We start from the raw sequence: 17,743 nt of genomic DNA, 5'->3' as shown, positions 1-17,743 counted from the left end.
CGGAAGGGGTCCTCGCACTCTGCATTTTGAAACCATCGCGGTGAGAAGACACCTAGCAACAGTAGCCGGGGGAGAGAGGTGGAGGTGGGCATGATACAATTAAAAATGATATTATTTTCACCTAGCAGTGTTTACGGTTGTGTGAACGGTAAGAAAACAAGAACTGTCTTTATGGGACGTGTTCGTGTATGCTAATGCTAACCGGTGGCTTGAGTGATTAGCTTATTGCATTGCTAAATGGCTAATGAGTGTTAGCTGGTTTGACAACCTCGCCTTCCTGGAACAAATCGTGTGGCTAATGTTGTTTCCACATTTAACGGACGACAATATATAAAGATAACAGATGTTTTCTTCTGTTCTTGTACAAATGCTTCCGTCATGTCTTGCTTTTGGCGTGCATGTCTACATGTCTGATAAGTTGGCCTACATACACAGTATTGTGCAAACGGGAATATATTTACTTGGCACTGTCTTTATATCAAAATAATATTTCCACATTTGAATATCGTATTTGTTGTAAATAGTTAAATAAGTCGTCAACCAGAACACCCTGTCCATGCGTTTGCTAGGTTATCGTTTCCTTGAATTAGTCACGTCTGCTATGATGGCAGAGCATTATGCTACATTCAAGCCCTGCCGAAAGTACGTAAATATTAGAGACATATATTTTTAACTATGTTGCAAAGGTGGGTGGCTGATTTCCATTTTTTTCTGATCTGTGTTGTCACCAGCACGTGTACAAATGTGAGGCATGTCCTTTGAGGGATATTTTAATTATCAGAAACAAGCGGCAATGAGACAAAACATCCCGGGGTGTGGAAGGAGATCAGTAACGATGTTTTTGAATACAGAGTCACGTGTAGTGTAAGGCATCGTGCAAGTTATCTATCTTACCGATATGCGGTGTTTTGAGAGATTTTTCGCTTTGTTGTCGGCGCTTTCAATCTTTAGTTTACAGTTTTCCCACAGTAAGGGAATGCAGCACGTGCCCTCCCTTGAAATTGAGCATGCGCAGAATATGTTGTAAACAATGAGACTGTTCCAGACCGTCTCCAGCTTTGTGTCTATCCTACAGTTTATCTGTGCAAAACTAAACGGTTTCCCAAAGCTCCGCGTATATTCTATAAAAATGTTCCTTGGTAAGTATAGGGACACGTTTGTAATTAGATGTCATGGCGTACACCTGGCTTTTTATCGGCATCATCACCACGAAGACGTATCGAATTTGTTACGTTACAGCCCGTGAACCCACCTCGAATGACATATTTGGGCGTGACAGTGTGTCGAATGAACAGAGTAATATTGTTGTAATGTATCCAGTTTTTTGTTGATTTGTATTCACAGGAATTACTGTCCAAGTTGCGAGCTTCACTTTGTCCATTGATATTTTTATTTGAGCAGCTTCCCTCGTGTTAGCTTTGCCAAGCACACTCCCCGGCTTTTTAAAGCTGACTTGCAGGTTAGCAAGCTAGCTAGCAGATGCTAGTCCAGCATTAGTGCCGCTGGCTGCCGTTGGTCATTTTACATATAAATGACATGTATCCATACTAATATTGGTATATGTAAAATCAAGATCACCGGCTTTTTTTGTGCATTGTATGTATCGAATAATCTGTAGTTTTTGGGTAAACACATAAGCAGTGTACTAGTAGATTTTTATAGCCTACTCGAAAACAGTTTGACACTGAAAGAAAAATATGTGTTTATTACATTTTATACCTGTTGGCAACTCGTTGAAGTATTAAAAAAAACATTTCAGTTTAATGTGTACACAGGGAAATTTCAATTTAATGTGTACACAGCAGCTGAAGTCTGTTGGATGGTACTTAGGAATAGAGTAGTGAGCTATTATTGTCCCTTTGCTGTTTAGTTTGGACTTTAATCCGCTTTTTAGTTCATGTGTTAATATTATTTGAAAACTAAGGAAAGGTTTGTGTACAGACTGTATAAAAATATAGTAAAGAGTTTTCTCACTTTATTTGTTCAGTTTATTTGTTTGTAATGGTAGCAGAGGTGAAATAACATATTTAGATAAATATAATCTACACAAAGTCATAGTGTAGATGCATACAGTGCTGTGTAAATGATGTGTATTGTAGTCTAACTGAAGATACTATTTTAATTTGCCATTCAATAAGTACTGGCATAGTAATTTTGAAAGACATCTGACTTAACTCTTAGTATTAAGTGAGACAACAAAATTATATTATGTTCTGGACTGTTTCATTAATCAGATTGTTTGGAACACTATAAATAGACCAATGCACTCGATGTGTGAAGGAAAGATACGGAAGGTCTTTCCTTCCTGCTGCTGTTAGGCTCCACAACGAGCACTCCTAATATGTGCAATATATCTATTATTATGTATCTATTATTATATCATTTCTGCATGCTGTTGCAAACTGCAATTTCCCCATTGTGGGACGAATAAAGGTTTTTCTTATCTTATATTTCTTTACATTGCGCTTGTTTCATTTATTACCACCTGCTGGTCATAAATGCTGAGGTCATGTTGTGTTGCAGGGAGCTGAAGCATGGAGGTGGTTCTGAGCAGGCTGAGGGGGCTAAGTGACGATGAACTGCGTGAGGAGTTTGGCCGAGCAGGCCTCAACTGTGCCCCCGTTACATCCACCACCCGAGCCATCTTAGAGAGGAAGTTAGCCCGTGTCCTAGCCGGACCAGGGAGCAGTGCTTCTGAAACGGACAGCGGCTCTTCAACAGGCGCCTCGGGTCGTGCGGCTGACCATGACAAACCTGGATCGTGTGCCTCATCAGCAGGTGCAACAAGCAGAAGCACCTCAGAGGCTCCTGGCGAAGAGTTGGACTTTGGCTATGGTGTGGGTCTCAACCCTCCGGAGGAAGAGGAGATCTTAAAGACGACCTCAAAAAGCTCCACTGGATGTGCTAACTCTCAGTCCAAAACGGAAACTCCTTCAAAGCCAGCACAAGTGTCCCCATCCTGTTATTATGGAGTATGTCCACTGTGGGAGGATGTTTTGGCTAGAAATGGTAAGAGACTTGTCTTGTATGTGGCAGAGATTTTAGTGTTCATACCTAAAGTTTTCAAAATTTGTATCACTGTTGAGGATTACTTGGCAAATATGTATGTAGAAACGATACCTTTTAAACCAGCAGTCTGAGTGAGAGAGGCTAGTACACTATATATTGATCAGTCTAAACATAAAAGTCCAATAATGTTATTAAGTCCGTCAAAGCAGTTTCGAATTTAAAAAAAAGAATACCAGCTAACACTCTTGACTTGGTCCCGTACTAGCTGTGACTGTGTTTACATGGACACTAGCATTCCAATAATAATCAGAATAATAGACCAATCATAATAAAATGCCTGCTGTAATCACTTGAATAGGAACAAATTCTCCCCATCAGAAGGAGTTTTTAATCATATTGAGAGGGGTGATTTAAACCTATGATAATCTGTTCAACAGAAAAACATCGGCGCCTGATGACCATGTAAACACTTGATCCGATCATGTCTTTCTTGTTGGAATGAATACAATGAGTGCATTCTTTCGGTCTGCAACTTAGGTTGTATTTACAGCACATTCAACACAGTGTGCTGTTATATTGTGACTGATGTTTGGGCCCATGTGAACACATAGATCTCATTGAATAGCGTCCATGTAAATGGTTAAGTTAGAATCTCTCTGCATTATTTCAGTGTGATTGAAGTAATCTTGTCCATGTAAATGCAGCAAATGGCTCAGATAAGTACATCTTTTTGCGCTCTGAGTACTTCTACAATTTAAACTATTGTTGCACAACACTGTGTCACTGTGGTGACTGTCTTAAGATCCAAAGAACTGTATTTATTCTCCCACAGTTAATAACACATTATATATTAATGTTTGCTTACATGGCTAAACACAAGGCAGTTTTTAACTGCATTTAAATTTAAGAGGGTACTGCTTTGTTGATTTCTTTCTCTGTATTACCGTGTTTTCATTAGTTGGTGAATACTTTGGGCTGTTCTTTTGGTTGAGTGTTGAAAATGTGCACCATGTACTGAAACCAGTCCATCCTCTGTTTGATTGAGGCTGTGTACCTGAGTTGTCTCTATATATTAATTTTAACTAAGTTGAAACAATAATTTAAATATAGAATAAACATAGAATATTTCTATTCAATCATAAATGATTGCTGTGAGCACTGGTTTCTTTAGTAGGCTTACATTTTTGGCTTTTACTTACTTGAGGCTAAAGTCCTCAAGTTGGTGTCCTTGTTAGTTTGTTCATGATGTCCACTGTGTTGCCCACTTTTTGTATTTGTCTGAGAGCACTTTCTCCTGCAATCTAGAGTTCATGTTAAGTGGATGAAAGCATCTGTTAGTATTTATTTTGATGACACCAGGGCCGTAGTACTGCCTGACCTCTCTGGAATGGAGTAATGATCTAAATTAATCTTGTGCTACCACAAAAATCAATGCTGTTAATGTTAATCGGTGAGGGCAGGCTTTTATGGCAGCTCCAAAAGCAGTAGCACTTTGTTGAGCCTGATCAAAATGTGGCTTAACAGGCTGACTAGACAGAAGGGAAGAGAGCATAAAAAAACACTTCAGCCACCAGTTAGAAGGCCACATTAAGAACTCCTCATAAATGAAACAAGAAAAACCAGGTTCTTACCTTGTACAAAATTCTGTGTGTGTGTGTGTTTTTTTTTTTGCTGTAGAGGGAGCACATGTATACACAGATAAGAAAGATGCCCTTCAAGCTGTAAAGATGATGAAGGGAGCCCGATTCAAAGCCTTTCCCAACCGTGAGGATGCTGAGAGGTTTGCCAAGGGGATCTGCGACTATTACCCTTCTCCCAACAAATCTGCATCCTGTGTGTCCCCCATTAAGCCAGGCCTGGTCCTTGGTAAAGGTAAGTACATGAGAGTGCATAATCCATTTCTATATACATTTACTCTCCAGTTCTTTGGGTAAACTAGTGAAAATGAATACATCCTAATCCATAACAGTCCATAACTCTTAATATGATTAAAACAGTCATGCTCTAAATCGCCCTTCATGATTGTTATAATGTTCAGTTCATGTGGAAACGATATAAGAAAGGTGATCCTTCAATTGTTTGATCACTTTGGAGGATGTAGTTTGTAGTGCTGTTAAACTGGATTGAAATAGACACAAGTGTTGCTGTTATTTAACCCACAAATAGGGTTGTCAGACACAATACACTTCAATAGTAAAACCAACCACAGTGTGCAAAATTAAAATACAGTTAAATCAACAGCTCTCTTAGTTATTTTGAACAAATCTGAGTACCATAACCCTAATGAAGCTAAGCTTTAGTGCAGGACTGTTATATTAGAATGGATTTGTTTTCAGTAATGTCCCTGGCATTGAACTGGCAAGTGAGTGTATCATCGGATCATTTTGCTCTGCTAGAAGGCTAGCATTGATTGTCTTTTATCAAAGTTTTGACTTAATCAGTAGAATGAAAACATGAGATGTACCATTTCTTAACGGTTTGTAAAAGTCAGGTAAATAATATCTGAGAGGTCATAAGACACAAACAGGACAAGAAAACCACCAGTCTTTAATCCCAAACACGTTGTCTTTCTTGTAGTACAACCAATTCTTCACTCTCTTCTTCCTTTCCACAGACAACATGGAGGTCGATACCATCAACAGGGAACGAGCCAACAGTTTTAAAAGCCCCCGTCCTCAGGACCTGACAGCCAAATTAAGGAAAGCTGTGGAGAAAGGGGACGAGTTGGCCTTTAGCGAGCTGGTCTGGAGCAACCCGCGCTATCTTATTGGCTCGGGGGATAATCCCACCGTTGTGCAGGTGAGGACACAAAAGTTTTGTTTTACTCAGCCTGAGAGAGTTTTGTACAGTGGACTTAATCTTCACCATTGTTTGACCTTTTTATAATAGTACGCTTATGGTTTCACAAACTCTGGAAACTCTTTGCTATTAATAGAGAAGCTTAGGCCGACCATTTGTTGATACATAAACATTTTTTCCATGTCAACCTTTCCGCTTCTGCCCGTGTTAATCTCGTAGTTTATGAGATGGAGACAGAAATAAAATGACCCTGTGTATTCATGTGTAGGCATGTTTTTTTAGCCTACGTCACTAAAAATAAAATGAATAGAGTGTGATGAATCCCTAACTTACAGGTGTTCACAAGTTAAGGCCAGATACTGTTTTTGGACAATACTAAGTATTCTTTCCATTTGACAGGTGTTTATGTCCTGATCCATACAGTTGTTCCTGTTTTGTCTTTTCAGGAGGGCTGCCGGTATAATGTCATGCACGTGGCAGCCAAAGAGAACCAGGCAGGCATCGCTCAGCTGCTGCTGGACACCTTGGAAAACCCAGAGTTCATGCGCCTCATGTACCCAGATGACCAGGAAGTGATGCTGCAGAAACGCATCCGCTACATTGTAGATCTTTACCTCAACACTCCAGATAAGGCTGTCAGTCCTTTTACTATACGAGCTTAAACAAATACAGTTACTTTGAAAATTACTGGGCAGTGTTGATATTATGGCTTGCTTTTTATCTGGATGTTTCAGGGCTTTGAAGCACCACTCCACTTTGCCTGTAAGTTTGGGTGCCCAGATGTGGTCAATGTCCTGTGCTCGCATCCTGACATCGATAAGAAGTGTAAGAACAAGGATGGCCAGAAGCCTAGCGATGTAAGGAGTTACACTTTAAACCCTTATTTGAGACACACACAAACATTTAGCATAGCCTGTCTTTACATACACAGCCTTGCTGAACACTAACAGTAGTTGTTGAAGAAGGCACAGTTACGCTCTCTCAGATTTTTAAGCGGTGACCTTTCCTCTTGCTTTCAAAATCATTTGGCAACAGTCCCTGAATGAACTGTGTAAGCTAAACTTAGATGAGCAAATTCTGTCCTTAGTTGATCCTGCAACAGCTGCATGTCTGCATACATATCATTACTGTTTTTTTCTTTTCCAGGTTATTTGTAGCAGAAAAAATAAAACCCAGGATGTGAAACAGAAGATTAATGAATACTTGGAAGGTAAGGATACATTTATTTGTAACATTAATGCTTGTTTTCTAGTTTTTGACACAATCAAGATCCCTTTAGTGTAAACACTCTCAGAATGGTCTGGTTAAATAAACACAGCATGTTAAAATTTGTTTGTGCATGATTTATTTATTTATTTATTTTAATCTGTCCTATTAAAGTTGTCATTCATGTCAGTTGATAGTAGGTTGTCTAAACAGGTTTAAATGAGCTAAACTAGGTTTGGACAGTGTGAATGAGCTACTAACAAGTTTGTCTGGATGTCATGGATGTTTGCAAATCACTTTGCATCTCGGGTTGGGCGCTTTTGTTCAGTCTGCCGCGAGTCAGGCAGGATTGTGATAAAGAAAGAAGGTGTTGCATTTGCGGTGTATGTATACATAAAAATAGGCAAAATATCTATGACATCATCCGCAGGTTACCTACAAAGCTGTCTTGAAGCTCAGTGTGGTTGGCACAGGCTTTCGCCATCTTGGCCTATGACTCCACTTAACTCGCAGCTAATTTAAAAACCGACAAAGAGTTGTTGCATAAGTGTTCTCAGGCAGACTGCTACCAACCACAGACTGCACATACCTGTCATTCAAAGCTTGATTGTGCACAACTTTGTACCTTCAAATCATTTAAAAGTTATAAATATATAAAAAATCACCCCATACAGTTGTTATGGATTTTGAAATAAGCCATAAATACGAGAACCATTTCACATTTCTACTGTAAAGCTCGCCATTTTAACATGGAGATTTATTGGGATTAACTCACTTTTGGAGACACCAACAGACATAGATTTAGTTTTGAACTTCACTTCCAACTTAAGGTTTCCCTCTTTGGCCACCCTCAGAAAAATGTATGTGGCTGTTGTTGTGTAAAGTGCAGTCATCAGAGTGAAGTCTATTGAACATATTGTCTAAACATGCATTTGTGTGTTCTCTCACAGACCGCTGCTACATCCCTTTGCTGAGGGCAACCGACAACACCTCTCAGCCAATCATTGGTGCTGCTTGGTCACCAGAGTCCTCAGAAAGCCTTTCACTGATCCATCGACACACAAGGAGCCCCATGGATCCTGTGATGACTGTCACCGCCTTTGCTGGCCCACTCAGCCCTTCTAAAGCAAGTTCTCTGTCTGGTTAACTGTGTATGTTTATGAAAACCATTGTCAAGAACACTTCATGACCAGAACGTGTATTCTATAGGCTGATGATTTTCGACGGTCCTGGAAGACACCGCCAAGAGAACGGGCAGATGTCTTCCACCACATTCTGAAGTCTGATCCTGACCGTGGGGCAGAGAGAGTGGGCAGGTATGTTGGAGACCGTATTGTGGTTATAAATATGAAAAGTTCAAAACACAGTAAAGCAAAGCTGTACCCTTGGTTCAAATCTGGGTACCATCTCCATTATGTTCTCCATATTGCCAGTATTAGGAACACCTAGTTAAATGAATGCAGGCAAAAACAATAAAGCAATACATTTTCTTTTTGTAGTTGTGTTGTCTAATTTATCTGACACTGACTAATATAAATGGGGTGGACAAAATCATACATCATACTCACAGTTTTTCCAAGTGACAAGTGGTGATCTGTCTACAGAGACCTGGCTCGTGAGATGGGCCACCCCTGGGCAGAGTACTGGGACTTCCTAGACTGTTTTGTGGATCTGTCATCGGCTGAGGGGCTCCACAAGCTAGAAGAGTACCTGAGCAAGAAGGATTTCAACCCTCGGGCTCATGAGGAGGGAGAGAATGAGACCAGCAACAGGTTTAAAACTCCCTCTCCAGGTACCTTCATCTTTACATCGTTGATGCTGCATGTTAGTTCACATTTCACCGACTATTGTGGTAAATGGTTCTGCAGAGTAGTCGGTGTTCTCAGACATGTCATATATGAAATGGTATGCTCTGGGTTATTAAGACTCACACTGTAACAATGACCAGTTTACAAGTCAGTTATGGCTTTTCATAATTCCTGATTGCAGGAAAGCCCAAAAAGTTCTGCAACTCGATTTCAGTTGGTGCCTTCCTGGACGAAGGGGATGATATCAGCCTTGAGGAGATGAAGAACCGGCAGAACGCCGCTCTCACCAGCATTACCTCCTCTGCCGCATCCAAGGACGTCCTGAAGGGAGCCGTGGGTGGCCGTGAGTTCCACATTGCGCTGCACCACCGCGGGGCCGACCTTATTGAGACAGCTGCAGAGCAGGACCTGCTGTGTTGCTGCAACGATGGCCTCCTGTCAACTGGTGTTGTCTGCAAAAACGGGGTGTGCTCCTCCTCTAGAGACAGGACTCAAAATGGAGACAAAGTGTCTCCACGCACCTCCCCGTCCTCCTCCTGCATGCTATCGCCCGTCTCCAATCTCATGGTGGAGTTTGAGCGAATGTCGCTGCAAGAGTTACTGGACAGTCCCACCAGCTGCAGGGAGAGAAGGAGTAGTGGCGGGAACCGGCACAGGGAGGTCCGGGATTCCTATAGCTCCACCTCAGCCACAGAACTGACCTCCAGACTGGACAGCTTGGACGGTGAAGTGGTGGATGGGTCAAGCTGGAGAACGGAGTCAGAAGATACAGAGGAAAGGCGTAGCAGTGGCAGCTCAGAGGAGTATTTTGATACAGAGGAGAGTCTGGAGGTACTAGGTAGGACTAGAGGGTCCGTGTCAGAAGGGCGCAATTTCTGTGCCAGGTCCAAGTCATGGGACCATGGGGGCAGGGACCTGAGCAGCTCGGGATCCTCTGGGTCCTCTTATAAGTCCTTAGATAACTCCCACGACTTCCTACCCAGAACCCCACCGCACATTCGAAGAGGACTTTTTATTGACGGGTAAGTCACACTAGTTTCTGTATTATGACATAATGCTGTTGTCTTAGAGTCGGTCAAATAGAAAATGGCCCTGAAAACATTTTTAAAGTCCAAGTCTTTATGCTCTGTAGTCTTTAGTCCGGACAACCATGCTGAAACACAGTCTGTATGTACATCCCCAGATTACTCTGGAATTAATATGTCATTTTAATATAAATTTATCTTGTGTACTTGAACAGAGATTCACCAACCAAGCTGGACAAAGAGGTCTTGTCAGCAATAAACGGCATTGACATAGATCCCCAGAAGTATCCCAGTATTCAGAAGTGGAAGAGCACAATAAAGTCGTATTCTGCGACAGACATTCAGAGGTTAGTACACATGGCTGACATTTCATTACAGCACATTTGATTATCATTTATTTGTCCTCTGATTTTGTTGTGTTCCTAATGAGAGTTTTAGTCTCTGTGGCTGATTTAACCCATTGATCAGGTTAAAGATTAAATACTGTGACAAATATTCACTGCGTGGGGAAACATTTTGGTATGTTTTAGAATTCTTTTTGTCAGAGACACATGATATTGTTAACAGCATTTACATATGTACACGTGGGTGTAAAATCCAGTATAATTGAGTCAATCTGTAGAATATTTATGTGCTAACATAATACACAAGAAACAGAATTTAGACTCTGCAGCTAGCCATTTAAATATAGACTGCAGAAATTAGGCAAAGCAGGTCAAGTCCATTGAGGTGAAATGATATGTGAATGAGATTTGCCAATATGTTTCCTGAAGTAGACAATTTCAACTGCCTAATATGTGACTTGTTTGTAATGTTTCTCTAAATGGCAGAAATTAGGTCACATGTTTCTGGATAAAAAAAAAAAAAGTGACAATGTTGATTGCCTTTTGAAAAAATGTGTCCGTTCCATGTAGCTAAAATCTCCTAAAACAAAATGTAGCAAAGTAACTGTTACGTAAATGTAACCACCGACTGCTGTTGCTGTCTTTTGACTAGTTGGTCTAGCCCTGCTATGGTGAAACCACGACTCAGGATGCAGCATCAGTCTCCCAGCTCCCCCATCAGCGGCCTGATGTCCCCCACTGGTCGCTTCAGTCCCGGCCGGCACGCTGCCTCACCGGACTTCAGCCCCAGCCGTTACAGCCCTGCCAATGTTAGCTACATCCAGCGCATCCGCCTCAAGCACTTGAACGAGCCATCGGTTTAACTCCCCCTTCCTCCTCCTGCACTTACACTGCGGCCATACCCTCTACATGACCCGCTTTCCCTTCCTACTACAACTTTTTTGAATATTGTGCACACAAGCCACACTTCCCAAAGTTAGTTGGTCACTAAAACCTTGTGTGGAGTCCTCAACAGGATTCTGTCACTGAAGATGTTCTTTGAAAAAAGTAAAATGTCAATATTTTAAAAATTATTTTTTGTATGTTGGTCAGTAGCACAAAAATTAAATGTTTTTATTAATGGTGTTAAAACCGACTGCCATTTCTTATGTTTTTCCTCAGTTCAGGAATTGCCTTAATTTTCTGAAGTGATGGACCAGAGTCAGTTTGGACACACTCTATAGGTAATACATAAAATATCTGGAAGTGGTGACCTCATTGGCTGCGTCATTTACAAACTAATCTTACGTGTTTTTATTTTGTTCTTTTGTTCTTCAATAAATGCATCCATTTTCCATCTTTTCTTGGTGGTTCCTGGACATGTCTTGACTTTTCCTTTCTGCCACTAATGGCGGCCTTAGACTGCGCAATTTTCTCTTTCAATCACACAGTTCCCATAAAGGATGAATGACAATACACACCCGTCAGTATCACATCAAATTTGACTTGACTGGGCTGAACCCAAATAGCCACCCTGGGTTGAAAGATGAATCCACGTCCAATACTGCAGTACCTCTGGCCGCTGGCGCTATAGACCTTGATATTAAAATGTCCAACTGTACAATAGAAATACATTTTTGTCTAACTCACCCATTTAAATTGTGTTGAGGCTTAGATTTATGTACACATTCATTACTGACATGGCCGATTTGAGTGTGCTGTCTGTATAGGCACCACCTGCCTACCTCAGCTCCACTCTAGCTTCACCTCTTTGATCGTTTTTGTATTAGCTCTGAGTTTGGCTTAGCCAAGCGCCTCCAAGATGGCGACAGCCGGAGTCACCATACTGAGCTTTGAAAACACTCTTAAGGAGACCTTTGGGTGATGTCATGGAGGGTTTGTCCATCTTTATATACAGTCCATGGCTAAACCCTAAAATTGCTCAGTCTGAGATCACCTTAAAGCTGTATTAAATTATTTTCAACCACTAGGGGTCAGTAAGACTCAATAGCAACAAAACCCTGATTTATTAAATGGCTTGTTATGACCGTCTTAATTAAACAGAAACTGCCTTATGCTTATTGAGAACACGGCGGATTAGTTGAGATCTGCAACCATTATTTTACATAAGAAGATGTCATTTGATTCGGCGTTTATTCAAAAAGGTTTGAACTGGTTGCAACTAAATTCATGTAAATATGGCAGGTTCTTGCGGTAATACAATACCTGTTAAGTCTAATGGTGAAAGGTGAATATGCAAAAACCTGCTGTATCCAAACTATTTGTAACTTAGGGATAAGTTCACTGCTGTGTGAAGGCTTACCAGCTTTGTCTAGGACAAACAAAAATGTCAAGTATTCTCATATATTCAGATGGCCACTCTTCATAGGTTGAAAGAAACAAGTGTTCTGAATGTAAATTTTCTTTTTGTGAATTTAACCTTTATCCGAGAGCACAAACTACTTCTCTGAGAAGATTGTATCGTCATCCTCGTGCTCTCAGGTGACAACAGATTTCATTCTGGTCTCTGAATGTTTATGAATGTGGAACTTTGCAAAAATGCACCTAAAAACTTAAAACAAGCTTCTTGCGCTTTTAGCATTCTGTGCTTTATTACAAATTAACTTTCATGGTGAATTCTTTCTGTATGTCTAGACCTCATTTGCTTTCAACTAATCAATAAAACATCACTCGTACTTTACTGCCAGTGTGTCTATGTGCTTTTCTCCTCTTATTTCAGAGGCTGCATTATCAGCAAGAATAGAGATGTGACCGAAACCGTGGCATTCACAATTTTATTTACTACAACTGCACCATACAACAGTCACTTCAGTGAAATGAATGCCACATAAACTCAACAGCATGTACAACAGCTATACAAATACTTTTTTGCTTTTTTTGGTTTAAAAATCAGTCACTTGTGTAAAAATCCTCAGATACATTCAAAAGGAGTTGTTATGCAGCTGTTAATCACTTCTGCTGGCGTTCTATGGCACGAAGTAATCACAACAACACCCGTTTCTGATTACATGATGGTAATCCAGTTACAAAACAATAACATCAAAAGTAATTTTCAAGACACTTAAGGAGAAAAGAGAGCTTTAACCCTTTGTTTGACCGCGTCCAAGAAACATGTCATGTGTCAGATCATCAGGTCCGTGTTAGTTTGTCGGGGGGCATGAATCCCGCATCTCCCAGAGTTCTGAGGGCCACCCTGCCACTGGGGCGGATGGTGAGCCAGGTGATGCTGCCGTTATTCAAGCCCATGCGTAACCAGCCCTCAGGAGGAAACTGCAGAGCCCTGAGAGAACAAAAAGACATTAGAGTTTGTGTACTATAGCATGGATCTTTATCTCTTAAATAAAAGGAGCAATTCCATCCTGTTCCAACAAATTGAACTTGAATTTTGTGTGATGTTTGGCTCTAGGTAGTCACTTAGAAGATATTAAACTCATAGGGAAAATAATGCTTGGTCAAATGTGTGGTGAAAAACAGACAAAGCTTTAGACAAAGGGATTCTGTTAAAAAGCAAAGACTATATTCAATGCAGCATAATGTTCTCTCAGAATGTGCGTCAATGTTAAATGATGGTGGAAAATGCCAAACAATAATTAAACTAACTTGGAGGGAAGAGATTATGTTGTGTACTAAATGTCATTAAGTACAATCAGTGACTCTAGCAGCTAAAATATTAATTTTCTTTTAAAGACATAGTTTGACATTAATACAAATGCACTTAATGATAGCCTTGATCTCATGTTAACTCTAAACAAGAAATTTTAATAAGAGTACAATGACACAAGTGAAGCACAAAATCTAAAAAAAATCATATGGGATACAGTTGCAGCATGTTTTGAACAAGGTGGTTAGCAAAGCAAAGAGCAACCGGACCAAACTCTGGCCTCGGCTGAGCTGCGAGCACCGAGTCCCCTGGCGACACAAACCTGCAGACAAAATAGCGGATGACATTGGCATGACACACGATGATCTCATAGCTGTCCTCCTTCTGCTTGGGGTCAGCCCGGTGGATGTAGCGGCGGAAGGCTGCCTCAATGCGGGCTCCATCTTCGTGGTACTGCTGGAGGACGGTAGAGAGGTTGAAAGCCACCTTCGTCACATGAAAGGGTTCAGTTTGAACCCTTCAGACAGTACAGAGTCAATACATGCAGCTGCTGTGCATCACAAGGAATGTATGAAGAGTTTGATTCCAAAATGAGGCCAACTACAATACAAGCTAAATCTAATACTGAATCACTTGATGCAGAAACTGCTGTAGTGACAGCAAATGTTACTTTCATGTTTATATAGACTTGTGCCATTTACAATTCTGTAAAGTCCAGACCTCACAGACAACTATTTTGTTGGTAATCAATTTTTACTGGAGGTAGTTGGTCAATCTACACTATAACTGTAGGATATTTTTTTGCAGGTGTGAAGAAGACCAAATGCCACTAGTAGGGCTACATACTTATTTCCTTTAAACATTTGGATCCGAGCTCTTCCCATGACCCCACTGATGCACTGATGTATTGGCTCATTTTTGCAGCAGAACGCCTACACAAACACTCATGACAGCTGCACAGACATGCGGGCAGTACCGAGTTACCCATACCAGTATAAGCCAATACAAATACAAATAAATAAAATGGTGTGCTACAACCCGCTCTAGGGGTAGAGCAGACGTAGCTTCTCTCACCACAGCATCAGGCTTCCAGTGGGTGACTGGTGGGACCGGTTCGATAGGTGCGCCCTCCCTCAGCAAATCACAGCTCACCAGCTCCACTCCTGGACCCGTATGAGATTAGAGGCAGAGAAATATGTTAATATACATTTGCAATGTTCACCATGCACTTGCTTTAATCTGCACCGTGCAGAGTCTGGGTTGCTAAATTATCACAAAAAAAAATTGAATAATAAATGGACATTTCAACTGAACAATAAAGGGAAATTGATTGATTTCAACCTTAAACATAACAGAAATGTTTAAAATACCCACCACTGACCAATAAATGTTCAAATTTACCATCCACTCAATATGGAATCATGATTTTGTGTTTGAAATCTACTGGCTACTGTCATGTTATATGAGACTTTGATCACAGAACTAACTTACATCTGCAACTTTTCTAGACTTGGAGGGGCGGCTATGGCTCAGTAGGTAGAGCGGGTTGTTGTCCACGAACCAGAGGGTTAGCGGTTCGATCCCCGGAATGTGCCACATGCCGAAGTGTCCTTGAGCAAGACACTGACCCCCCAGTTGCTCCCAGTGCGTGGCACTCGTGTGTCAATGTGTGTGTGCTTGTGTGAGCAATGGGTAGATGGGTAGATGTGTCTATGACTGTAAAGCGCTTTGAGTACCAATAGGTAGAAAAGCGCTATATAAAAGCAATATTGAGAAGCTCTGAAAGGCAGTGTGGCGTATTTTCAGTACCTGCGAGGTGTTTGCTGATGATGTTTGCAGTCTCTGTGGCTCTGGCCATGCTGGAGTGGATCAGAACATCATATTTCAATCCCAGCGCTGCTAACCGCTGGCCCGTCAACTCGGCCTGCTCACGGCCTGTATGTGGAGAAGTAAGTCGTTAGAACAAATGGCTGCTCTGTCAGAATCTGTGTTTTCTGTAGCACTCCAGTACATGCAGGCTGCTACTGGAGACTGCAGACTGATGTCTGGTATCTTTCTAGGTGGCATGATGTGGAATAAGAACCTAATGGTGTGAGGATCCTCTCCTTGTCGCTGCTCCCGCTCAGGTTGTATTGGGAGTGTCTGATGAGGAGGATGTTGCGAGTGGCTTTTGGCTTGCCATTGTCCTGCTCGGAGCTAGGGTCTTCAGTCACGCTCTCCTTCTTCTTCCCATTGGTCAGAGCAGATGGGTCTCTCCTGGACAGAGTTAAGACCGGGTGATCTTGAGATTAGGATTGGCTTTGTCTCACACAGTTAATTTGAAGGAAGGAAAACTAGGGCAACACAACTTTGATTTAAGATCAGGATCAGCATGAGACTTTAATGAATGTTCACATGTATGGTTTTAGATAATCCCTTAGCCAAACTCAATTTAAAAAGCAGCAATTTAAACCAGACACTGTTTTCTGTAACAATGTATGCTGAAGAGTAACGATCATGATATCTCAAATCCTTCGGGTCTTCCAATAATTTGACACACGCCCAGAACCATAAAGGCTGAAATACTTTCATTTCAGAAGATGATACGTTGTTTCCATCGTGTATCAAGTCATAATTTGACACCACATAGATTAACCTTACACATATACTGCGTACCTACGTATATATACACCACTAGCTACGTTTACATGACCAATCTGTAGAGAGAGGAACACACTTGTCCCAGTTGAAGTCCCAGGCGTGTCCAGACGGGGCTGGTGTGTGGCTGGCAGGTGTCCACGCCGGCTGCGCGGCTTGAATGACGGTGAATCTCGACCACCGACTGGAGTCTCCGCGCCGCTCCCCGAAGTATCCGCGGGAGTCGGCGGCAGCAGCCGCGAACACCAACACGGCGGAGCCACCAGCGAACCCGCAAAGAAGTTTGAAAGTTTTCCTGTACGACATCTTGCTAGCCCCCAAAGAAGCAAACTAATGCTAGCTAATTAGCCGCGTTTATCCAGTGTACTGTTAATAAAGTGTAACGCTGTCTCTACACGCAAAGGTTAGGACTGTCTGTTGCTAAATGGCGTTTGAGTGTTAATACCAGCGCCAGGAGCCGATAAAACACACACTAACACCACTATCTGCCAGGAGGCGTCTTTTAAATAGGATCTAAAATTGTTTTCGGACCAGGAGATAGCGAGCTAATCTAAGCAGTTTCCTACTGACATTACGGTGGCCCGAAGGAGACAAAACGGATACCTTTTCGTAATTCGCTTAAATTCCGATGTTCGCCAGAAGGGGGCGCTCCAACCCTCAAATCCACTGACTGTGGTCATGAGTATTTTCCGCTCACTACTGAAGGCAATGAGAACTCCAGTCAACATTCATCATCCCAGTGGGGACAAATCACACTGAATGTCAGTAGTACAAATGAGCTCCTTACGACTGGTTTCTATTTCTAGTTGTTCAAATCTACGAGCTTCAGGCTGCTACTGTTCCCTAATACAGTCTACATGTGTGTTGTATGGGATGGGAAACCGATGCATATTGGTGCATAACAACAATACCGAATTTAAGAATGGATGTCGACCTTTCATAAAACCAATTAAGTCTAATTGATCCTTGTAGGTATGATTGGAGCAAAGCAAAGCGACGTTAAACAGTCAAAATCAAAACGAGGTTTGCTATTACTCTAGCTACCATAAGAACGCTACATATCCTATACATCCAGTATAGTTAAACACCCTGGCTTCTTAAACTTTGAGATATATTTTTATATTAAATTATATTGATATAAAAAATATGTCTAGAGCTAGTATATACAGTCAATGGTCTAGAGTCAATGAGGATTTTTGAGATTTTTTTTTTTATAAATCTCCCGGGGGGGGGGGGAGAGTAGCCTAATGCTTTTCGACGAAATGCAGCATAATGGACATTTTAGCTCCGAAACAGTGTCTCGTTGAGACGCTC

At 41.4% G+C, this 17,743-nt stretch overlaps 2 protein-coding genes across 8 annotated transcripts; one reads left to right on the top strand and one right to left on the bottom strand.

Annotated features, from left to right (window-relative positions):
- Positions 1-23: 23 nt before the first annotated feature.
- On the top strand, positions 24-12,871 carry ankle2 (ankyrin repeat and LEM domain containing 2). 4 transcript variants are annotated; one of them, XM_084551614.1, is made up of 13 exons: positions 24-84; positions 2,524-3,009; positions 4,687-4,881; positions 5,624-5,808; positions 6,255-6,443; positions 6,543-6,665; positions 6,955-7,018; positions 7,965-8,140; positions 8,224-8,330; positions 8,619-8,806; positions 9,004-9,844; positions 10,063-10,194; positions 10,844-12,871. In XM_084551614.1, the coding sequence occupies exons 2-13, from the start codon at positions 2,535-2,537 to the stop codon at positions 11,052-11,054; spliced, it is 2,886 nt and encodes a 961-aa protein (XP_084407740.1). In that variant the 5' UTR covers positions 24-84; positions 2,524-2,534; the 3' UTR covers positions 11,055-12,871. The 4 variants fall into 4 exon arrangements, with proteins under 4 accessions (XP_084407740.1, XP_084407742.1, XP_084407739.1 ...); XM_084551616.1 differs by having other exon boundaries at positions 74-148; positions 9,037-9,844; XM_084551613.1 differs by having other exon boundaries at positions 74-148.
- Positions 12,872-12,951: 80 nt separating this feature from the next.
- On the bottom strand, positions 12,952-17,109 carry pgam5 (PGAM family member 5, serine/threonine protein phosphatase, mitochondrial). Of its 4 annotated transcripts, none has more exons than XM_084551619.1 (6): positions 16,509-17,109; positions 15,876-16,048; positions 15,602-15,727; positions 14,867-14,955; positions 14,115-14,248; positions 12,952-13,471 (listed from the first exon to the last, which is right to left on the bottom strand). In XM_084551619.1, the coding sequence occupies exons 1-6, from the start codon at positions 16,733-16,735 to the stop codon at positions 13,321-13,323; spliced, it is 900 nt and encodes a 299-aa protein (XP_084407745.1). In that variant the 5' UTR covers positions 16,736-17,109; the 3' UTR covers positions 12,952-13,320. The 4 variants fall into 4 exon arrangements, with proteins under 4 accessions (XP_084407745.1, XP_084407746.1, XP_084407743.1 ...); XM_084551620.1 differs by having other exon boundaries at positions 14,115-14,245; positions 16,509-17,106; XM_084551617.1 differs by having other exon boundaries at positions 14,867-14,962; positions 15,603-15,727; positions 16,509-17,103.
- Between the last annotated feature and the right edge of the window lie 634 nt (positions 17,110-17,743).

The sequence above is a fragment of the Chelon labrosus genome (genome assembly GCF_963514085.1).
Source record: "Chelon labrosus genome assembly, chromosome: 9".
NCBI classification, from domain to species: domain Eukaryota; kingdom Metazoa; phylum Chordata; class Actinopteri; order Mugiliformes; family Mugilidae; genus Chelon; species Chelon labrosus.
Note: the sequence above shows the minus strand (reverse complement) of the source record. Positions and strands in the feature narration are given on the sequence as shown.